Genomic DNA, 24,998 nt, shown 5'->3' with positions numbered 1-24,998 from the left:
TTCAGCAGTCGTATGGCTTGGGGGTAGAAGCTGTTCAGCAGTCTTATGGCTTGGGGGTAGAAGCTGTTCAGCTGTTCAGCAGTCTTATGGCTTGGGGGTAGAAGCTGTTCAGCAGTCGTATGGCTTGGGGTAGAAGCTGTTCAGCAGTCTTATGGCTTGGGGTAGAAGCTGTTCAGCAGTCGTATGGCTTGGGGGTAGAAGCTGTTCAGCAGTCGTATGGCTTGGGGGTAGAAGCTGTTCAGCAGTCGTATGGCTTGGGGTAGAAGCTGTTCAGCAGTCTTATGGCTTGGGGGTAGAAGCTGTTCAGCAGTCTAATGGCTTGGGGGTAGAAGCTGTTCAGCAGTCGTATGGCTTGGGGGTAGAAGCTGTTCAGCAGTCTTATGGCTTGGGGGTAGAAGCTGTTCAGCTGTTCAGCAGTCTTATGGCTTGGGGGTAGAAGCTGTTCAGCAGTCGTATGGCTTGGGGTAGAAGCTGTTCAGCAGTCTTATGGCTTGGGGTAGAAGCTGTTCAGCAGTCGTATGGCTTGGGGGTAGAAGCTGTTCAGCAGTCTGATGGCTTGGGGGTAGAAGCTGTTCAGCAGTCTGATGGCTTGGGGGTAGAACCTGTTCAGCAGTCTGATGGCTTGGGGTAGAAGCTGTTCAGCAGTCTGATGGCTTGGGGGTAGAAGCTGTTCAGCAGTCGTATAGCTTGGGGGTAGAAGCTGTTCATCAGTCGTATGGCTTGGGGGTAGAAGCTGTTCAGCAGTCTTATGGCTTGGGGGTAGAAGCTGTTGAGGAGCCTTTTGGTCCCAGATTTGACACTCCGGTACCGCTTGCTGTGCGGTAGCAGAGAGAACAGTCTATGACTTGGGTGGCTGGAGTCTTTGACAATGTTTAGGGCCTTCCTCTGACATGCCTGGTATAGAGGTCCTGGATGGCAAGAAACTCGGACCAAGTGATGTACTGGGCCGTACGCACTACCCTCTGTAGCGCCTTGCGGTTGGATGCCGTGCAGCATATCAAGTGGTGATGCAACCAGTCAGGATGCTCTCAATGGTGCAGCTGTGTAACTTTTTGAGGTCCCAAATCTTTTTTTGCCTCCAGAGGGAGAATAGGCGTTGTCGTGCCCTCTTCATGACTGTCTTGGTGTGTTTGGACCTTGATAAATCCTTAGCGATGTGGACACCAAGGAACTTGAAGCTCTCAACCTGCTCCACTACAGCCCCGTCGATGAGAATGGGGGCGTGCTCGGTCCTGATTTTCCCGTAGTCCACGATAAGCTCCTTTGTCTTGCTCACGTTGAGTGACAGGTTGTCGTCATGGCACCACTGTCGTGTCTTCAGAAAACGTAATGATGTGCGTTGGAGCCATGGGTGGCCATGCAGCCGTGGGTGAACAGGGAAAACAGGAGGGGACTAAGCACACACCCCTAAGGGTCACTGTGGGAACGACGTCATCGATGCACTTATTAATGAAGCCGGTGACTGATACCGTATTAGTCCTCAATGCCATCAGAAGAATCCCGGAACATATTCCAGTCTGTGCAAAACAGTCCTGTAGCTTACAGGGCCTTCCTCTGACATGGCAGGAAACTCATCAACGCATCCGCGTCATTTGACCACTTCTTTATTGAGCGAGTCACTTCCTGCTTTAGTTTTTGCATGTAAGCAGGAAACAGGAGGTTAGAGTTACGGTCAGATTTGCCAAAATGGAGGGAGAGTTTTGTATGCGTCTCTTTGTGTGGAATAAAGGTGGTCTATAATTTATTTTTATTTTTTTTACTGTAGTTACACGTGACATGCTGGTAGAGCGGATTATAGTTTCATTAAAATCACCGGCCACTAGGAGTGCCACCACAGGATGAGCATTTTCTTGTTTTCTTATGGCCATCGCTAATTGAATGCAGCCTTAGTGTCAGCATCGGCTTGTAGTGGTAAATAGTGTCGTGGAACTATTCAGTACATAATATTTCTCAAATACCGGAGCATGTGAGTTCAAATTAAAAGACAAGAGGTTGATAAATAGTAGTAGGGGTAGATAGTGTGGTCTGGAGCTTATCATAAGGTATTCTAACTGACTGGGTAGTTAGGGTTAGGTGTGATGTGGTTAGGGGCGATGTGGTTAGGGTTAGCATTAGGTGTTAGACTCTTGTAAGACTCTCTTCTCTGTATACATCAATGATGTCGCTCTTGCTGCCGGTGATTCTCTGATCCACCTCTACGCAGACGACACCATTCTGTATACATCTGGCCCTTCTTTGGACACTGTGTTAACAACCCTCCTGAAGAGCTTCAATGCCATACAACACTCCTTCCGTGGCCAACTGCTCTTAAATGCAAGTAAAACTAAATGCATGCTCTACAACCAATCGCTGCCCACACCTGCCCGCCCGTCCAACATCACTACTCTGGACGGTTCTGACAACTACAAATACCTGGGTGTCTGGTTAGACTGTAAACTCTCCTTCCAGACTCACATTAAACATCTTAAGTCCAAAATTAAATCTAGAATCTGCTTCCTATATCGCAACAAAGCATCCTTCACTCATGCTGCCAAACATACCCCTGTAAAACTGACAATCCTACCGATCCTCAACTTCGGTGATGTCATCTATAAAATAGCCTCCAACACTCTGCTCAACAAACTGGATGTAGTCTATCACAGTGCCATCCGTTTTGTCACCAAAGCCCCATACACTACCCACCATTCCGACCTGTACACTCTCGTTGGCTGGCCATCGCTTCATACTCGTTGCCAAACCCACTGGCTCCAGGTCATCTACAAGTCTTTTCTAGGTAAAGCCCCGCCTTCTCAGTTCACTGGTCACCATAGCAGCATCCACCCGTAGCACGCGCTCCAGCAGGTATATCTCACTGGTCATCCTAAAAGCCAATTCCTACTTTGGCCGTATTTCCTTCCAGTTCTCTGCTGTCAATGACTGGAACAAACTACAAAAATCTCTGAAGCTGGAGACTCATATCTCCTTCACTAGCTTTAAGCACCAGCTGTCAGAGCAGCTCACAGATCACTGCACCTGTACATAGCTGATCTGTAAATAGCCCATCCAACTACCTCATCCCCATACTGTTATGTATTTATTTTGCTCCTTTGCACCCCAGTATCTCTACTTGCACATTCATCTTCTGCACATCTATCACTCCAGTGTTTAATTGCTATATCATAATTACCTCACCACAAAGCCTATTTTATTGCCTTACCTCCCTTATCTTACCTCATTTGCAAACACTGCATATATACCCTTTCCCCTACTGGATTATTGACTGTATGTTTGTTATTTCCATGTGCAACTCTGTGTTGTTGTTTCTGTAGCACTGTTTTGCTTTATCTTGGCCAGGTCACAGTTGGTCAGTTGTAAATGAGAACTTGTTCTCAACTAGCCTACCTGGTTAAATAAAGGTGGAGGTGTAATGAGATGTGGTTAGGGTTAGGTGAGACGTGGTTAGGGTTAGGTGAGACGTGGTTAGGGTTAGGTGAGACGTGGTTAGGGTTAGGTGAGACGTGGTTAGGGTTAGGTGAGACGTGGTTAGGGTTAGGTGAGACGTGGTTAGGTGAGACGTGGTTAGGGTTAGGTGAGACGTGGTTAGGGTTAGGTGAGACGTGGTTAGGGTTAGGTGAGACGTAGTTAAGGTTAGGTGAGACGTGGTTAGGGTTAGGTGAGACGTGGTTAGGGTTAGGTGAGACGTGGTTAGGGTTAGGTGAGATGTGGTTAGGGTTAGGTGTGATGTTGTTGTGTGTGTATGTTATTAAGTATTGTTTTAAAAATATAAAATCATACAATAATAATAATAAGAAAAACAACAAGAATAAGAACAAGAAGAAGATCAAGACAAGAAGAACAAAACCTGTATCTCTTCTAACCTTGACCTTCAGTCCTTTCAGCTCCCTCTGTAGACTCTCCTTCTCCAGGGCTAGACGCTCCATCTGGCAACACAGGGCCTGGACCTGACCATCCCTGTCCAGGAGGAGGGCTTCCATCTGGGCTAGGTCCGACTGTGGGAACCCTGGGGCTGGAGGTGAGGCAGCTCCTGGAGTTAATACTGGCGCTGGTCGCATCTCCCTCTGGGTGCTCCTCAAGGTCTGCTGAAGCAGTCTGACCAGCTCCTGGTAGAGGAGAGAAGACAGTGGTGGTCCTGTATGGATCAGTTGGTAGAGCGTGGCGCTTGCAATGCCAGCAGTTCGATTCCCAGGGCCAACCACATGCAAAATGTATGCAGGCTTGACTGTAAATCACTTTGGATAAAAGGCGTCTGCAAAACGGATTACATTTAGATGTTAGTCATTGAGCAGACGCTTATCAAGGAGCAGTAAGGGTTAAGTGCCTTACTTAAGGACAAAGCAACATTTCTCATCTAGTCAGCTCTGGGATTTGAACCAGTACCCTTTAGGTTACTGGATCAACGCTCTAACAGAAGGGCTACCTGTTCAAATGAGTTAGTTACTAACGGGCATGCTGCTACCCTAATGAGTTGGTTACTACTGGGCACGCTGCTACCCTAATGAGTTGGTTACTACTGGGCATGCTGCTACCTGCTACTCTAATGAGTTAGTTACTAGTGGGCATGCTGCTACCTGCTACCCTAATGAGTTAGTTACTACTGGGCATGCTGCTACCTGCTACTCTAATGAGTTAGTTACTAGTGGGCATGCTGCTACCTGCTAACCTAATGAGTTAGTTACTACTGGGCATGCTGTTACTCTAATGAGTTAGTTACTACTGGGCATGATGCTACTCTAATGAGTTGTTTACTACTGGGCATGCTGCTACTCTAATGAGTTAGTTACTACTGGGCATGATGCTACTCTAATGAGTTATTTACTACTGGGCATGCTGCTACTCTAATGAGTCATTTACTACTGGGCATGCTGCTACTCTAATGAGATATTTACTACTGGGCATGCTGCTACCTGCTACCTTAATGAGTTAGTTACTACTGGGCATGCTGCTACCCTAATGAGTTAGTTACTACTGGGCACGCTGCTACATGCTACTCTAATGAGTTTGTTACTACTAGGCATGCTGCTACCTGCTACTCTAATGAGTTACACCTGGGAATGATGCTACCCTAATGAGTCAGTAACTACTGGGCATACTGCTACCTGCCACTCCAGTGAGTTATTTACTACTGGGCATGCTGCTACCTGCTACCCTAATGAGTTAGTTACTACTGGGCATGCTGCTACCTGCTACCCTAATGAGTTAGTTACTACTGGGCATGCTGCTACCCTAATGAGTTAGTTACTACTAGATATGCTGCTACCCTAATGAGTTAGTTCCTACTAGATATGCTGCTACCCCAATGAGTTAGTTACTACTGGACATGCTGCTACCTGCTACCCTAATGAGTTAGTTACTACTGGGCACGCTGCTACCCTAATGAGTTAGTTACTACTAGATATGCTGCTACCCTAATGAGTTAGTTACTACTGGGCATGCTGCTACCCTAATGAGTTAGTTAATACTGGGCATTCTGCTACCCTAATGAGTTAGTTACTACTAGATATGCATTTACTACTGGGCATGCTGCTACCCTAATGAGTTAGTTACTACCCTAATGAGTAAGTAACTACTGGGCACGCTGCTACCTGCTACCCTAATGAGTTAGTTACTACTGGGCATGCTGCTACCTGCCACTTTAAGCTCTCTTGGGTAGGGGGCAGTATTTTCACGTCTGGATGAAAAGCGTGCCCAAAGTAAACGGCTTGTTACTGAGGCCCAGAAGCTAGGGTATGCATATAATTGGTATATGTGGATAGAAAACACTCTAAAATCTCAAACACTGTTAAAATAATGTCTGTGAGTATAACAGAACTGATATGGCAGGCGAAATCCCGAGGACAAACCACCTCCTGCAAAAAAAATTCAGCCGATCATTTTTATTATAAGGCGAAGTCCTTCCAGACTGCAGTTCCTAGGGCTTCCACTAGAAGGCAACGGTCTTTTAGAAAGGGTTTCCGGCTGGTTTTTGGAAATGTGAGCCACAAATTGTAGTTTTTCTAGGTGGCTCCCATGTTGGCTGTAGTGTTTCCAAGCGTGAAAGCACATTCTTTGGCATTTGTCTCCGGTAAAGATCATAACGACTCTCCGTCTTAAATTTGATCGTTTATTTACGTATTAGGGTACCTAAGGTTTGATTATAAACGATGTTTGACTTGCTTGGAAAATATTATTAGTAACGTTTGAATGGAAGCAGGTACTACTGGTCATGCTGCTAACTTAATGAGTTAATTACTACTGAGCACACTGCTACATGCTACCTTAACGAGTTAGTTACTACTGGGCACACTGCTACCTGCTACCTTAATGAGTTAGTTACTACTGGGCATGCTGCTACCTGCTACCCTAATGAGTTAGTTACTACTGGACACGCTGCTATCTGCTACCCTAATGAGTTAGTTACTACTGGGCAAACTGCTACCCTAATGAGTTAGTTACTACTAGATATGCTGCTACCCTAATGAGTTAGTTACTACTGGGCATGCTGCTACCCTAATGAGTTAGTTACTACTGGGTACGCTGCTCCTGCTACCCTAATGAGTTAGTTACTACTAGGCATGCTGCTACCTGCTACCCTAATGAGTTAGTTACTACTGGGTATTCTGCTACCCTAATGAGTTAGTTACTACTGGGCATGCTGCTACCCTAATGAGTTAGTTACTACTGGGCATGCTGCTACCCTAATGAGTTAGTTACTACTAGATATGCTGCTACCCTAATGAGTTAGTTACTACTGGGCACGCTGCTACCTGCTACCCTAGTGAGTTAGTTACTACTGGGCATGCTGCTACCCGAGTGAGTTAGTTACTACTGGGCATGCTGCTACCCTAGTGAGTTATTTACTACTGGGCATGCTGCTACACAGAGAGCTAATATATATATATATTTTAATTTCACCTTTATTTAACCAGGTAGGCCAGTTGAGAACAAGTTTTCATTTACAACTTCGACCTGGCCAAGATAAAGCAAAGCAGTGCAACAAAAACAACACAAAGTTAAACAAAAAAACGTACAGTCAATAACATAATAAAAACATCAATGTACAGTGTTGTAGAAGATGAGGGAGTTAAGGCAATAAATAGGACACAGAGGCAAAATAACTACAATTTAGCATGAACACTGGAGTGATAGATCTGCAGATGATGATGTGCAAGTAGAGATTCTGGGGTGCAAAGGAGCAAGAAGATCAATAACAATATGGGGATGAGGTAGTTGGGTGGGCTATTTACAGATTGGCTGTGTACAGGTGCAGTGATCAGTAAACTGCTCTGACAGCTGGTGCTTAAAGTTAGAGGGAGAAATAAGTTTCCAACTTCAGCAATTTTTGCAATTCGTTCCAGTCATTGGTAGCACAAGTGTTGGTTTTGGGGATGACCAGTGAAATATACCTGCTGGAGCGCGTACTATTATTGGGTGTTGCTATGGTGACCAGTGAGCTGAAATAAGGCGGGGCTTAACCTAGCAAAGACTTATAGATGACCTGGAGCCAGTGGGTTCAGATATTTTAACTTTGTAATCTGAATATTTTTCCTTGGTGCCCTGACTTCCTAGTAATTACGGCTACATGATTAGTCAATCTAATCGCGTAATAACTAATTACAGAGAATCTTTGAGAAAAACAATCAGTCTTCAGTTAATGATAGTAAAGACACAACAGCAGCATGAGTGAAGGATGCTTTGTTGCGAAATAGGAAGCCGATTCTAGATTAATATTGGATTGGAGATGCTTAATGTGAGTCTGGAAGGAGAGTTTACAGTCTAACCATACACCTAGGTATTTGTAGTTGTCCACATATTCTAAGTCAGAACCATCCAGAGTAGTGATGCTAGGGGGCGGGCGGGTGCGGGCAGCAATCGGTTGAAGAGCATGCATTTAAAAGCAGTTGGAGGCCACGGAAGGAGAGTTGTATGGCATTGAAGCTCGTTTGGAGGTTTGTTTGGAGGTGTCCAAAGAAGGGCCATATGTATACAGAATGGTGTCGTATCCCCCTTTGAAGAGGGGGATGACCGTGGCAGCTTTCCAATCTTTCAGGGTCTCAGACAATACGAAAGAGAGGTTGAACAGGCTAGTAATAGGCGTTGCAACAATTTCGGCAGATAATTTTAGAAAGAGAGGGTCCAGATTGTCTAGCCCAGCTGATTTGTAGGGATCCAAATTTTGCAGCTCTTTCAGAACATCAGCTGTCTGGAGTTGGCTGAAGGGAAGCGGGGGGAGGGGCTTGGGAAAGTTTCTGCAGGGTGTGCAGAGCTGTTGGCCGGGGTAGAGGTAGCCAGGTAGAAAGCTTGGCCAGCCATAGAAAAACGCTTATTGAAATTATTATATCCAAATTAAAATTGGATATATTGGTGGTGACAGTGTTTCCTAGCCTCAGTGCAGTGGGCAGCTAGGAGGAGGTTATCTTATTCTCCATGGACTTTACAATGTCCCAAAACTTTTTGTAATTAGTGCTACAGGATGCAAATTTCTGTTTGAAAAAGCTAGCCTTTGCTTTCCTAACTGACTGTGTATATTGGTTCCTTCCCTGAAAAGCGGGGGCTATTCAATGCTAATGCAGAACGCAACAGGAGGTTTTTGTGCTGGTCAAGGGCAGTCAGGACTGAGGTGAACCAAGGGCTATATCTGTTCTTAGTTCTACATTTTTTGAATGGAGTATGCGTATTTAAGATGGTGAGAAAAGCACTTTTAAAGAGCAACCAGGCATCCTCTACTGACGGAATGAGGTCAATATCCTTCTAGGATACCCGGGCCAGATCGATTAGAAAGGCCTGCTTGCTGAAGTGTTTTAGGGAGCATTTGACAGTGATGAGGGGTGGTCGTTTCACCGCGGACCCATTACGGATGCAGGCAATGATAACTGAGATCTAGGATGATATCTAAGAGGGTGCCTATGTTTACTGATTTAAGGTTGGACCTGGTAGGTTCCTTGATAATTTGTGTGAGATTGAGGGCATCTAGCCTAGATTGTAGGATGGCCGGGGTGTTAAGCACATCCCAGTTTAGGTCACCTAACAGTACGAACTCTGAAGATAGATGGGGGGCAATCAATACACATATGTTGTCTAGGGCACTGCTGGGGGCCGAGGGGGGTCTATAACAAGCGGCAACTGTGAGAAGCTCGAATTGTAGACTTGTTTCTGGAAAGGTGTATTTTTAAAAGCTCAAATTGTTTGGGCACAGACCTGGATAGTATGACAGAAATCTGCAGGCTGTCTCTGCAGTAGATTGCAACTCCGCCCCCTTTGGCAGTTCTATCTTGTCATAAAATGTTGTAGTTGGGGATGGAAATTTCAGGATTTTTGATGGCTTTCCTAAGCCAGGATTCTGACACAGCTAGGACATCCGGGTTGGCGGTGTGCTAAAGCAGTGAGTAAAACAAACTTAGGAGGCAAATAATATTACCATGCATGAAACCAAGGCTTTTACAGTTACAGAAGTCAACAAATGAGAACGCCTGGGGATTGGGGGTGAAGCTGGGGGCTGCAGGGCCTGGCTTAACCTCTACATCACCAGGGGAAAAGAGGAGAAGTAGGATAAGGGTACGGCTAAAGGCTATAGGAACTGGTCGTCTAGTGTGTTCGAAACAGAGTGAAAGGAGCAGATTTCTGGGCGCGGAATAATAGATTCAAGGCATAATGTACAGACAAGGGTATGGTAGGATGTGAATACAGTGGAGGTAAACCTAGGCATTGAGTGACGATGAGAGAGGTTTTGTCTATAGAGGCACCAGTTAAGCCAGGTGAGGTCCCCGCATGTGTGGGGGGTGGGACAAAAGGGCTATCTAAGGCATATTGGGCAGAGCAGGGCTGGAGACATGGCGATTCAGACAGTTAGCGGGCCGGGGCTAGCAGATGGGCCTTCGGCGATGTCGCAACGGAAGAGCATGTTGAAACCACCTCGGATGATTACGTCAGCAGACCAGTCGTGACGGATCGGCGGGGCTCCGTGTTGGCAGTCCAGGACAATTGGCAAAAGAGGTATTGTTGCCCAAAAATTGGCTGGCTAGCCGTTGAGATGGGCCTAGCTCAAGGCTAACTGGTGCTTGCTTCGGGACAGAGACGTTAGCCAGGAGTAGCCACTCGGATTGCAGCTAGCTAGATGTGATGATCCGGTGTAAAGGTTCAGAGCTTGCGGTAGGAATCCGGAGATGTGGTAGAGAAAAAGCAGTCCGATATGCTGTGGGTTGATATCGCGCTGTGCAGACTGGCAGGTATTGACCGAGCTGAGGCTGGCTGGTGTACGAGTTATCGGTGAAGACCGCTAGCAGGGGCTAACTGACTACTAGCTAGTAGCTAGTTAGCTGGCTAGCTTCTGATGGGGGTTCTGGATCTAAAGTATAATTATAGCAGATCCGTATCACATTGGGTGAGGCGGGTTGCAGGAGAGTATATTCAGTCCATAGATGGAACGTGAGATTAAAATATATCTGAAATATATACAACAACAAAAAAGAGGAAAAACGATATTTACACGGGACAGGACAAGGCAATCCGACTGCTATGCCATCTTGGGGCGTAGCAATATGCATTAATAATATGCATGTCAATCTCTGCTGGCTGAAAGTGGAGGAGAGATTGACTTATCAGTTATTTTATTTATGAGAGGTATTGACATGTTGAATGCACCGAGCTGTCTGTCTAAACTACTGGCACACAGCTCGGAAACCCACGCATACCCCACCTGACATGCCACAAGAGGTCTCTTCACAGTCCCTAAGTCCAGAACAGACTATGAGAGGCACACGGTACTACATAGAACCATGACTACATGGAACTCTATTTCACATCAAGTAACTGACACAAGCAGTAGAATCAGATTTTTACAAAAAAATGTGCACGCGTCTGTGTGCGTGTTTCTCTATGACCTTACCTTCTGGGAGGTTAACTCCTCAGTCAGCTTGTTGTTCTCCTCGTGGAGGCGTGTCAGTTCCTGTTCCTGGCTCTGGAGGCGGAGCTGCAGCTCATTGGTCCTGCTGCCGTTACACTCCACTGGGGGCGTGGTCTGAGGGGAGGGGGAAGAGCTCTCTGTGCTGCGTCCTAACCTCCCTGAACCCATTATGTCCCGCAGAGTGGGCCGCTTGGGCCGCAACGAGGAACTGCTGCTCCGCCCGAAGTCAAATGTGAACGGAGAACCAATGGAGTCTGGGGGTGAGAGGTCAGAGGGAGGGATTACTATAGATACAGTGCCTTCAGATACAGTGACTGCAGTCTTCCTGCATTTTTCAGCATGTTTTTACAAAAATATAGATTTTGTTAGTTAAACTTGGATTTTTCCACAAGGACATACAGGATACTACCCTCCACAACATAACCTTCACTACAAATCAAAATTCCAAACCTACAACCTGATTTTGGATAAAAATAACCTGGAAGGATTCCGACTACCAAAGATTGTTGTTCCCAAGGCCTTTGAAACCCCGTCCACATATCCAGAGGTCATTACAATACAACCCCTGGGTCTACTTTGAACGATGTGCAGCCAGGACACTTTACCTCAAATTAAATGACCTCAATAAGAAACAATATTGTTGCTTTGATTACATCCTCATCACAATTTCCAAAATACAACAGCCACAGCACAACTTTATTTGGACATCGCAAAGGACTATTCACCAAAACTGAAGAGATATACCTTTCTAACCACAACTGGGAAAAAAAAAAAAACAGTGGACAGACTTGCAACGTTAGCCTGCTAGCTGGGATTTTCTACAAGGAATCTGCCTCCTGAAAAAAGATTCTCCAAAGCGGGTGTGACTCCTACTCCTGTTGCCTGCTGCTTGGATTCCAACTGGAAATCTGTTCACCGTCTCACCCTGTCTGGTACCCCCTCCACACACCCCCCTCTCTCTCACCTCCAGAACACAGGCACTTAGACACACACACCGCAGACTTTGGACTGATCAGAATTTTAGGTAGGCTAATTAACTTGTGAAGCTTATTATGTGAGCTTACTCAAACTAATAGACCTACTATTTATTTATTTTTTCTCAGACTTTTATAACTGGACTCTCTCAAGTTATCTTGTTGGGGTGAGTGACTCTTTGAACTTACAATGGCTAGCACCAAGTCGTTTTTATTTTTTCTTGTGCTTTCTGCTATTTGCCTCATGACTCCGGCGTGCTTTGTTGACTATGAACTTGCTTGTTTACCCAACCGTGGGACAGTATGTTTGTTCCCACACTCGGGACTCTGGCTCTCTATTGGTTACACAGACTCTTGGCCTCGCATCCTGTTCTAACCACCTCTCGCCGGCTTTGTATTCATGTTACCTGATGAAATTGCTGTAAAATAAGATCTTGTTGCCATCTGATGTACAGTGGGGCAAAAAAGTACTTAGTCAGCCACCAATTGTGCAAGTTCTCCCACTTAAAATACTTATTTTCCACCATAATTTGCAAATAAATTCATAAAAAAATTATACAATGTGATTTTCTGGATTTTTTCCCCTCATTTTGTCTGTCATAGTTGAAGTGTACCTATGATGAAAATTACAGGCCTCATCTTTTTAAGTGGGAGAACTTGCACAATTGGTGGCTGACTAAATACTTTTTTGCCCCACTGTACATTCAAATGTCATTAAAAAAAAATCAACATTGCAGCATTCTCCCTGTCCTCTGCAGTGCCCTGATTGTATTACTGCAGATGATATTCGGAAATGTGCATGTTCACCCTGGCCCATCTACTGTTGCTAGACCCAATTCTGACTGGTGCTCTGATTTCACCGATTTCTGCTCTCATAAAAGCCTGGGTTTTCTGCACGTTAACACTAGAACCGTATTACCTCAAATTGATAAATTGATAGTGTGGGTTCACAGCTCCAATCCAGATGTGTTGGTCATTACTGAGACGTGGTTAAGGAAGAGCGTTTTGAATACTGATGTTAACCTTTCTGGTTATAACCTTTTCCAGCAAGACTGATCTTCCAAAGGTGGGGGAGTGGCAATATTTACCAAGGAACACCTTCAGTGTTCGGTTGTCTCCACCAAGTCTGTCCCCAAACAATTTGATTTGCTGGTTTTAATCATTCAACTTTCAAATAGCTCTTTGTTGACTGTTGCTGGGTGCTATCGTCCTCCATCAGTACCGGTCTGTACCCTACCTGCCTTAAGCTCTCTCCTGGCCCCTTACACCAAGTCTGAATATGTCCTGCTAGGTGACCTAAACTGGGACATGCTTAAACCCCCTAAATATTTCTCAAATTATTACCAATCCCACAAGGTATGACTCCAAACACTCAGAAAAGGCTACTTTGATGTTATCCTCACAAATAATCCTGATAGTTATCAGTGTGGTGTTTCCTGTAATGACCTTAGTGATCACTGTTTTGCCAGCAGCATACCACCCTGCATACCACTGCTGGCTTGCTTCTGAAGCTAAGCAGGGTTGGTCCTGGTCAGTTCCTGGATTTGAGACCATATGCTGCTGGAAGTGGTGATGGAGGGTCAGTAGGAGGCACTCTTTCCTCTGGTCTAAAAAAAAATATCCCAATGCCCCAGGACACTGCCTTGTGTAGGGTGCCGTTTTTCGGATGGGACGTTAAACAGGTGTCCTGACTCTCTGAGGTCATTAACACCATAGTACCCTCCAAGCTCGGGGTCTCGACCCCGCCCTGTGCAACTGGGTACTGGATTTCCTGACGTGCCGCCCCCAGGTGGTGAGGGTAGGTAACAACATCTCCACACCGCTGATCCTCAGCACTGGGGCCCCACAAGGGTGCGATCTGAGCCCTCTCCTGTACTCCCAACAAAACAAAGGAGATGATTGTGGACTTCAGGAAACAGCAGAGGGAGCACCCCCCTATCCACATTGACCGGATAGTAGTGGAGAGGGTAGTAAGTTTTAAGTTCCTCGGCGTACACATCACAGACAATCTAAATTGGTCCACCCACACAGACAGTATCGTGAAGAAGACGCAGCAGAGCCTCTTCAACCTCAGGAGGCTGAAGAAATTTGGCTTGTCACCAAAAGCACTCACAAACTTCTACAGATGCACAATCAAGAGCATCCTGTCGGGCTGTATCACCGCCTGGTACGGCAACTGCTCCGCTCACAACCGTAAAGCTCTCCAGAGGGTAGTGAGGTCTGCACAACGCATCACCGGGAGCAAACTACCTGCCCTCCAGGACACCTACACCACCCGATGTCACAGGAAGGCCAAAAAGATCATCAAGGACAACAACCACCCGAGCCACTGCCTGTTCACCCCGCTATCATCCAGAAGGCGAGGTCAGTACAGGTACATCAAAGCTGGGACCGAGAGACTGAAAAACAGCTTCTATCTCAAGGCCATCAGACTGTTAAACAGCCACCACTAACATTGAGTGGCTGCTGCCAACACACTGACTCAACTCCAGCCACGTTAATAATGGAAATTGATGGAAATTGATGTAAAAATATATCACTAGCCACTTTAAACAATGCTACTTAATATAATGTTTACATACATACATTACTCATCTCATATGTATATACTGTACTCGATACCATCTACTGCATCTTGCCTATGCCGCTCTGTACCATCACTCATTCATATATCTTTATGTACATATTCTTTATCCCTTTACACTTGTGTGTATAAGGTAGTAGTTTTGGAATTGTTAGGTTAGATTACTCGTTGGTTATTACTGCATTGTCGGAACTAGAAGCACAAGCATTTCGCTACACTCACATTAACATCTGCTAACCATGTGTATGTGACAAATACATTTGATTTGATAATTCGTATGCCCTGCGGCCTTGTGAATGTTGACATGTTTAACCTTTTGAAGCTAGGGGGCACTATTTTTATGTTTAGAAAAATAACGTTCCCAAAGTAAACAGCCTATGTCTCAGGACCAGATGCTAGAATATGCATATAATTGACAGATTAGGATAGAAAACACTAAAGTTTCCAAAACTGTCAAAATATTGTCTGTGAGTATAACAGATCTGATATTGCAGGCGAAACCCTGAGAAAAATCAAACCAGGAAGTGGCTTCTATTTTGAAAGCTCCATGTTCCATAGCCTCCCATTGCTCCATTTGAAGGGATATCAACCAGATTCCTTTTCCTATCGCTTCCTCAAGGTTTGGATAGGTTTTCCCTCTCCTACTGTGAAAGACATTTGCGGTTGATATATTATCGATTATATATTTTAAAAACAACCTGAGGATTGATTCTAAAAAGCGTTTGACATGTTTCTGTGGACGTTACGGCCTGTCCAACATTTCCTCATCTCCCACCCCTTGTAATGTGACTATCCCCGATGCTTCTCTCTCTTTTTCCCCTGCCCCGCTACAAAGTTTCTCCCTGCAGGCAGTCACTGAGTCTGATGTGCTAAAGGAGCCCCTGAAACTTGCTGCCCCTATCATCACCAAGCCTATCTCTGACCTGTTTAACCTGTCTCTCCTTTCTGGGGAGGTTCCCATTGCTTGGAAGGCAGCCACGGTTTGTCCTTTATATAAAGGGGGAGATCAAGCTGATCCTAACTGTTAAAGGCCTATTTCTATTTTGCCTTGTTTATCAAACGTGTTGGATAAACGTGTCAATAATCAACTGACTGGCTTTCTTTATGTCTATAGTATTCTCTCTGGAATGCAATCTGGTTTACGCTCAGGTTATGGATGTGTCACTGCAACCTTAAAAGGTCCATAATGATGTCACCATTGCCCTTGATTTTAAGCAATGTTGTGCTGCTATTTTTATTGACTTGGCCATTATCTTTACAGACCAGATGAATAATGTTAGGTGGAGTTGTGTGTATTATCTCTATAGACCAGCTGAATAATGTTAGGTAGAGTTGTGTGTATTATCTCTATAGACCAGCTGAATAATGTTAGGTAGAGTTGTGTGTATTATTATATAGACCAGCTGAATCATGTTAGGTAGAGTTGTGTGTATTATGTCTATAGACCAGCTGAATAATGTTAGGTAGAGTTGTGTGTATTATCTCTATAGACCAGCTGAATAATGTTAGGTAGAGTTGTGTGTATTATCTCTACAGACCAGCTGAATAATGTTAGGTAGAGTTGTGTGTATTATCTCTACAGACCAGATGAATAATGTTAGGTAGAGTTGTGTGTATTATCTCTATAGACCAGCTGAATAATGTTAGGTAGAGTTGTGTGTATTATCTCTACAGACCAGATGAATAATGTTAGGTAGAGTTGTGTGTATTATCTCTACAGACCAGCTGAATAATGTAAGGTAGAGTTGTGTGTATTATCTCTATAGACCAGCTGAATAATGTTAGGTAGAGTTGTGTGTATTATCTCTACAGACCAGCTGAATAATGTTAGGTAGAGTTGTGTGTATTATCTCTACAGACCAGATGAATAATGTTAGGTAGAGTTGTGTGTATTATCTCTATAGACCAGCTGAATAATGTTAGGTAGAGTTGTGTGTATTATTATATAGACCAGCTGAATAATGTTAGGTAGAGTTGTGTGTATTATCTCTACAGACCAGCTGAATAATGTTAGGTAGAGTTGTGTGTATTATCTCTACAGACCAGCTGAATAATGTTAGGTAGAGTTGTGTGTATTATCTTTACAGACCAGCTGAATAATGTTAGGTAGAGTTGTGTGTATTATCTCTACAGACCAGCTGAATAATGTTAGGTAGAGTTGTGTGTATTATTATATAGACCAGCTGAATAATGTTAGGTAGAGTTGTGTGTATTATCTCTATAGACCAGCTGAATAATGTTAGGTAGAGTTGTGTGTATTATTATATAGACCAGCTGAATAATGTTAGGTGGAGTTGTGTGTATTATCTCTATAGACCAGCTGAATAATGTTAGGTAGAGTTGTGTGTATTATCTATATATACCAGCTGAATAATGTTAGGTAGAGTTGTGTGTATTATTATACAGACCAGCTGAATAATGTTAGGTAGAGTTGTGTGTATTATCTCTACAGACCAGCTGAATAATGTTAGGTAGAGTTGTGTGTATTATCTCTACAGACCAGCTGAATAATGTTAGGTAGAGTTGTGTGTATTATCTCTACAGACCAGCTGAATAATGTTAGGTAGAGTTGTGTGTATTATCTCTATAGACCAGCTGAATAATGTTAGGTAGAGTTGTGTGTATTATCTCTACAGACCAGCTGAATAATGTTAGGTAGAGTTGTGTGTATTATCTCTACAGACCAGCTGAATAATGTTAGGTAGAGTTGTGTGTATTATCTCTACAGACCAGCTGAATAATGTTAGGTAGAGTTGTGTGTATTATTATATAGACCAGCTGAATAATGTTAGGTAGAGTTGTGTGTATTATTATATAGACCAGCTGAATAATGTTAGGTAGAGTTGTGTGTATTATCTCTACAGACCAGCTGAATAATGTTAGGTAGAGTTGTGTGTATTATCTTTACAGACCAGCTGAATAATGTTAGGTAGAGTTGTGTGTATTATCTCTATAGACCAGCTGAATAATGTTAGGTAGAGTTGTGTGTATTATCTTTACAGACCAGCTGAATAATGTTAGGTAGAGTTGTGTGTATTATTATTATATAGAACAGCTGAATAATGTTAGGTAGAGTTGTGTGTATTATTCTATAGACCAGCTGAATAATGTTAGGTAGAGTTGTGTGTATTATCTCTACAGACCAGCTGAATAATGTTAGGTAGAGTTGTGTGTATTATCTCTACAGAACAGCTGAATAATGTTAGGTAGAGTTGTGTGTATTATCTCTACAGAACAGCTGAATAATGTTAGGTAGAGTTGTGTGTATTATCTTTACAGAACAGCTGAATAATGTTAGGTAGAGTTGTGTGTATTATCTCTACAGACCAGCTGAATAATGTTAGGTAGAGTTGTGTGTATTATCTCTACAGACCAGCTGAATAATGTTAGGTAGAGTTGTGTGTATTATCTCTATAGACCAGCTGAATAATGTTAGGTAGAGTTGTGTGTATTATCTCTATAGACCAGCTGAATAATGTTAGGTAGAGTTGTGTGTATTATCTCTACAGACCAGCTGAATAATGTTAGGTAGAGTTGTGTGTATTATCTCTATAGACCAGCTGAATAATGTTAGGTAGAGTTGTGTGTATTATCTCTATAGACCAGCTGAATAATGTTAGGTAGAGTTGTGTGTATTATCTCTATAGACCAGCTGAATAATGTTAGGTAGAGTTGTGTGTATTATCTCTATAGACCAGCTGAATAATGTTAGGTAGAGTTGTGTGTATTATCTTTACAGAACAGCTGAATAATGTTAGGTAGAGTTGTGTGTATTATCTCTACAGACCAGCTGAATAATGTTAGGTAGAGTTGTGTGTATTATCTCTACAGACCAGCTGAATAATGTAAGGTAGAGTTGTGTGTATTATCTCTATAGACCAGCTGAATAATGTTAGGTAGAGTTGTGTGTATTATCTCTATAGACCAGCTGAATAATGTAAGGTAGAGTTGTGTGTATTATCTCTACAGATAATACACATATTGTTATATGGTGGAATTCTACATTTTGTATTGTAGATATGTAGTGGTCTGATAATGTAATTTGATGTTTTATATTTAGTTTTACATGTAATGTAAGTGCCTTAATGTGTTTGGACGCCAGGAAGAGTAGCTGCTGCTTGGCAGGAAGGTAGGGGACAGAGCGGGAGGAGGAGGAGGTGGTGGTGGTGAGGGTCAGGAAGGGGACAGAGGGTTTAGGAGGAGGTGGTGACAGTGACGAAGGGGACAGAGGGTGAGGAGGAGAAGAAGGAGGTGAGGGTCAGGAAGGGGACAGAGGGTGAGGAGGAGAAGGAGGAGGTGAGGGTCAGGAAGGGGACAGATGGTGAAGAGGAGAAGGAGGAGGTGGTGGTGGGGTCAGGAAGGGGACAGAGGGTGAGGAGGAGGAGGAGGAGGTGGTGAGGGTCAGGAAGGGGACAGAGGGTGAAGAGGACTCTTACGTCTGTGTGAGTCAGTCTGAGGCTGGGTGGGAGGTTTGTGGTCCTGGTTGATGTCCTTGGTTGAGGGAGCGTCTAACATCTCCCACTCATCACCACTGCTCCCAGTGTAGAAGACAGAGCGTCTGTTCTCTCCTCCTCCTCGACCCACACGCAGACCTGACATGGAGTTCCTGGTGGACAGATAGAGGGGGGACAGAGTAAGGGACATGGTCAACCACAACACATCCTTAGCAACAGAGAGAATAGAATATGAAGCCAGTAACTAGATCATTTAAAGATGAAAAGGAGGAAAGAGTTGGGTCGTGGATCCCTGGAGTATACTGAATATTACTGTACTATACTGCATATTACTGTAGTATAATGCATGTTGCTGTAGCACAACGCATATTACTGTAGCATAATGCATATTACTGTAGCTCCCTGGAGAATAATGTATATTACTGTAGTATACTGCATATTACTGTAGTATAATGCATGTTGCTTTAGCACAACGCATATTACTGTAGTATAATGCATGTTGCTGTAGCTCCCTGGAGAATAATGTATATTACTGTAGTATACTGCATATTACTGTAGTATACTGAATATTACTGTACTATAATGCATATTACTGTAGTATAATGCATGTTGCTGTAGCTCCCTGGAGAATAATGTATATTACTGTAGTATACTGCATATTACTGTAGTATAATGCATATTACTGTAGTATACTGCATATTACTGTAGTATAATGCATTTTACTGTAGCATAATGCATATTACTGTAGTATAATGCATATTACTGTAGCATAATGCATATTACTGTAGCTCCCTGGAGTATAATGTATATTACTGTAGTATAATGCATATTACTGTAGTATACTGCATATTACTGTAGTATAATGCATGTTGCTTTAGCACAACGCATATTACTGTAGTATAATGCATGTTGCTGTAGCTCCCTGGAGAATAATGTATATTACTGTAGTATACTGCATATTACTGTAGTATACTGAATATTACTGTACTATAATGCATATTACTGTAGTATAATGCATGTTGCTGTAGCTCCCTGGAGAATAATGTATATTACTGTAGTATACTGCATATTACTGTAGTATAATGCATATTACTGTAGTATACTGCATATTACTGTAGTATAATGCATATTACTGTAGCTCCCTGGAGAATAATGTATATTACTGTAGTATACTGCATATTACTGTAGTATAATGCATATTACTGTAGTATAATGCATATTACTGTAGTATAATGCATATTACTGTAGTATAATGCATATTACTGTAGCTCCCTGGAGAATAATGTATATTACTGTAGTATACTGCATATTACTGTAGTATAATGCATATTACTGTAGCTCCCTGGAGTATAATGTATATTACTATAGTATACTGCATATTACTGTAGTATAATGCATATTACTGAAGCTCCCTGGAGAATAATGTATATTACTGTAGTATACTGCATATTACTGTAGTATAATGCATATTACTGTAGTATAATGCATATTACTGTAGCTCCAAGGAGAATGTATATTACTGTAGTATACTGCATATTACTGTAGTATAATGCATATTACTGTAGCATAATGCATATTACTGTAGCATAATGCATATTACTGTAGCATAATGCATATTACTGTAGCATAATGCATATTACTGTAGTATAATGCATATTACTGTAGTATAATGCATATTACTGTAGCTCCCTGGAGTATAATGTATATTACTGTAGTATACTGCACATTACTGTAGCATAATGCACATTACTGTAGCATAATGCATATTACTGTAGCATAATGCATATTACTGTAGTATAATGCATGTTACTGTAGTATAATGCATATTACTGTAGTATAATGCATATTACTGTAGCATAATGCATATTACTGTAGCATAATGCATATTACTGTAGTATACTGCATATTACTGTCACATAATGCATATTACTGTAGTATAATGCATGTTACTGTAGTATAATGCATATTACTGTAGTATACTGCACATTACTGTAGCATAATGCATATTACTGTAGCATAATGCATATTACTGTCACATAATGCATATTACTGTAGTATAATGCATGTTACTGTAGTATAATGCATATTACTGTAGTATACTGCATATTACTGCAGCATAATGCATATTACTGTAGTATAATGCATATTACTGTAGTATAATGCATATTACTGTAGTACAATGCATATTACTGTAGTATACTGCATATTACTGTAGCTCCCTGGTGTATAAAGCATATTACTGTAGCATAATGCATATTACTGTAGCATAATGCATATTACTGTAGTATAATGCATATTACTGTAGTATAATGCATATTACTGTAGCTCCCTGGAGTATAATGTATATTACTGTAGCATACTGCATATTACTGTAGCACAATGCATAATAATGTAGCACAATGCATATTACTGTAGCATACTGCATATTACTGTAGCATACTGCATATTACTGTAGCACAATGCATATTACTGTAGCATAAAGCATATTACTGTAGTATAATGCATATTACTGTAGTATAATGCATATTACTGTCGCATAATGCATATTACTGTAGCTCCCTGGTGAATAATGCATATTACTGTAGCATAATGCATATTACTGTAGCTCCCTGGTGTATAATGCATATTACTGTAGTATAATGCATATTACTGTAGTATAATGCATATTACTGTAGTATAATGCATATTACTGTAGTATAATGCATATTACTGTAGTATAATGCATATTACTGTAGCTCCCTGGAGTATACTGCATATTACTGTAGCTCCCTGGTGTATAATGCATATTACTGTAGTATAATGCATATTACTGTAGTATAATTCATATTACTGTAGTATAATGCATATTACTGTAGCTCCCTGGAGAATAATGCATATTACTGTAGCTCCCTGGTGTATAATGCATATTACTGTAGTATAATGCATATTACTGTAGTATAATTCATATTACTGTAGTATAATGCATATTACTGTAGTATAATGCATATTACTGTCGCTCCCTGGAGTATACTGCATATTACTGTAGCATAATGCATATTACTGTAGTATAATGCATATTACTGTAGCTCCCTGGAGTATACTGCATATTACTGTAGCATAATGCATATTACTGTAGCATAATGCATATTATAATGCATATTACTGTAGTATAATGCATATTACTGTAGTATAATGCATATTACTGTAGCCCCCTGTAGTATACTGCATATTACTGTAGCACAATGCATATTACTGTAGCATAATGCATATTACTGTAGCATAATGCATATTACTGTAGCATAATGCATATTACTGTAGTATAATGCATATTACTGTAGTATAATGCATATTACTGTAGCATAATGCATATTACTGTAGTATAATGCATATTACTGTAGTATAATGCATATTACTGTAGCATAATGCATATTACTGTAGTATAATGCATATTACTGTAGTATAATGCATATTACTGTAGTATAATGCATATTACCGTAGCATAATGCATATTACTGTAGCATAATGCATATTACTGTAGCATAATGCATATAACTGTAGTATAATGCATATTACTGTAGTATAAAGCATATTACTGCATTATAATGCATATTACTGTAGGATAATGCATATTACTATAGCATACTGCATATTACTATAGCATAATGCATATTACTGTAGCATAATGCATATTACTGTCGCATAATGCATATTACTGTAGTATAAAGCATATTACTGCATTATAATGCATATTACTGTAGCATAATGTATATTACTGTAGTATAATGCATATTACTGTAGCATAATGCATATTACTGTAGCATAATGCATATTACTGTCACATAATGCATATTACTGTCGCATAATGCATATTACTGTAGTATAATGCATATTACTGTAGTATAATGCATATTACTGTAGTATAATGCATATTACTGTAGCATAATGCATATTACTGTAGTATAATGCATAATACTGTAGCTCCCTGGAGTATAATGCATATTACTGTAGTATAATGCATATTACTGTAGCTCCCTGGAGTATAATGCAGATACAGTTGAAGTCGGAAGTTTACAAACACTTAGGTTGGAGTCATTAAATCTAGTTTTTCAACCACTCCACAAATTTCTTGTTAACAAACTATAGTTTTGGCAAGTCAGATACTTTGTGCATGACAAGTAATTTTTCCAACAATTGTTTACAGACAGAATATTTAACTTGTAAATCACTGCATCACAATTCCAGTGGGTCAGAAGTTTACATACACTAAGTTGACTGTGCCTTTAAACAGCTTGGAAAATTCCAGAAAATGATGTCATGACTTTAGAAGCTTCTGATAAATGATGTCAATTAGCCTGAGTCAATTGGAGGTGTACCTGTGGATGTATTTCAAGGCCTACCTTCAAACTCAGTGCCTCTTTGCTTGACATCATGGGAAAATCAAAAGAAATCAGCCAAGACCTCAGTAAAAAAAATTGTAGACCTCCACAAGCCCGGTTCATCCTTGGGAGCAATTTCCAAACACCTGAAGGTACCACGTTCATCTGCACAAACAATAGTATGCAAGTATAAACATCATGGGACCAAGCAGCTGTCATACCGCTCAGGAAGGAGACATGTTCTGTCTCCTAGAGATGAAGTACTTTGGTGCAAAAAGTGCAAATCAATCCCAGAACAACAGCAAAGGATCTTGTGAAGATGCTGGAGGAAACGGGTACAAAAGTATCTATATCCACAGTAAAATGAGTCCTATACTGACATAACCTGAAAGGCCGCTCATCAAGGAAGAAGCCACTGCTCCAAAACCGTCATTAAAAAGCCAGACTACGGTTCACAGTTGCGATCATACTTTTTGGAGGAATGTCCTCTGGTCTAATGAAACAGATATAGAACTGTTTGGCCATAATGACCATCGTTATGTTTGGAGGGAAAAGGGGGAGGCTTGCAAGTCGAAGAACACCATCCCAACCGTGAAGCACGTAGGTGGCAGCATCATGTTGTGGGGCTTTGCTGCAGGAGGGACTGGTACACTTCACAAAATAGATGACATCATGAGTATGGAAAATTATGAGGATATATTGAAGCAACATCTCAAGACATCAGTCAGGAAGTTAAAGCTTGGTCGCAAATGGGTCTTCCAAATGGACAATGACCCCAAGCATACTTCCAAAGTTGTGGCAAAATGGCTTAAGGACAACAAAGTCAAGGGATTGGAGTGGCCATCACAAAGCCCTGACCTCAATCCTATAGAAAATGTGTGGGCAGAACTGAAAAGGCGTGTGCTAGCAAGGAGGCCTACAAACCGGACTCAGTTACACAGCTCTGTCAGGAGGAATGGGCAAAAATTCACCCAACTTATTGTGGGAAGCTTGTGGAAGGCTACCCAAAATGTTTGACCCAAGTTAAACAATTTAAAGGCAATGCTACCAAATACTAATTGAGTGTACGTAAACTTCTGACCCACTGGGAATGTGATGAAAGAAATAAAAGGTGAAATAAATCACTCTACTATTATTCTGACATTTCACATTCTTACAATAAAGTGGTAATCCTAACTGACCTAAGACAGGGACTTTTTACTATGATTAAATGTCAGGAATAGTGAAAAAAAATGAGTTTAATTGTATTTGGCTAAGGTGTATGTAAACTTACGACTTCAACTGTACCTTACTGTACTTTCCTAATGTATGATGTGCATTTTTTCTGGAGATTTGTAATGTTTCTTTAGACAAAAAAAAAGACAAACAATCAGTGAATTTCAATGAAAGTATGTGAGGCCTCTGGACTCTGGCCTTGGGTCTGATGATATCAGGGACAGAACTATGATAATGTGTTCTCCTGATGATATTAGGGACAGAACTATGATAATGTGTTCTTCTGATGATATTAGGGACAGAACTATGATAATGTGTTCTGATGATATTAGGGACAGAACTATGATAATGTGTCCTGATGATATTAGGGACAGAACTATGATAATGTGTCCTGATGATATTAGGGACAGAACTATGATAATGTGTTCTTCTGATGAAATTAGGGACAGAACTATGATAATGTGTTCTCCTGATGATATTAGGGAAAGAACTATGATAATGTGTTCTTCTGATGATATTAGGGACAGAACTATGATA

At 41.7% G+C, this 24,998-nt stretch overlaps 1 protein-coding gene across 2 annotated transcripts in view; it reads right to left on the bottom strand.

Moving 5' to 3' along the window:
* The window catches only part of tbc1d2b (TBC1 domain family, member 2B), an 82,685-nt gene that overhangs the window by 21,952 nt on the left and 35,735 nt on the right, over positions 1–24,998 (bottom strand). The window contains exons 4-6 of one of the 2 annotated variants that reach the window (XM_090230806.1): positions 18,874–19,043; positions 10,862–11,133; positions 3,858–4,100 (exon numbers count right to left, since the gene is read on the bottom strand). In XM_090230806.1, coding sequence (XP_090086932.1) covers positions 3,858–4,100; positions 10,862–11,133; positions 18,874–19,043 — 685 coding nt within the window. The remainder of the gene's footprint in view (positions 1–3,857; positions 4,101–10,861; positions 11,134–18,873; positions 19,044–24,998) is intronic. The other variant, XM_090230807.1, reaches the window with a different exon arrangement.

The sequence above is a fragment of the Oncorhynchus mykiss genome, chromosome 4 (assembly GCF_057628025.1).
Source record: "Oncorhynchus mykiss isolate SJ-2025 chromosome 4, ASM5762802v1, whole genome shotgun sequence".
In the NCBI taxonomy this organism is placed as follows: Eukaryota; Metazoa; Chordata; class Actinopteri; order Salmoniformes; family Salmonidae; genus Oncorhynchus; species Oncorhynchus mykiss.
The sequence above is the reverse complement of the archived record's forward strand: the minus strand, read 5'-3'. Positions and strand labels throughout refer to the sequence as shown.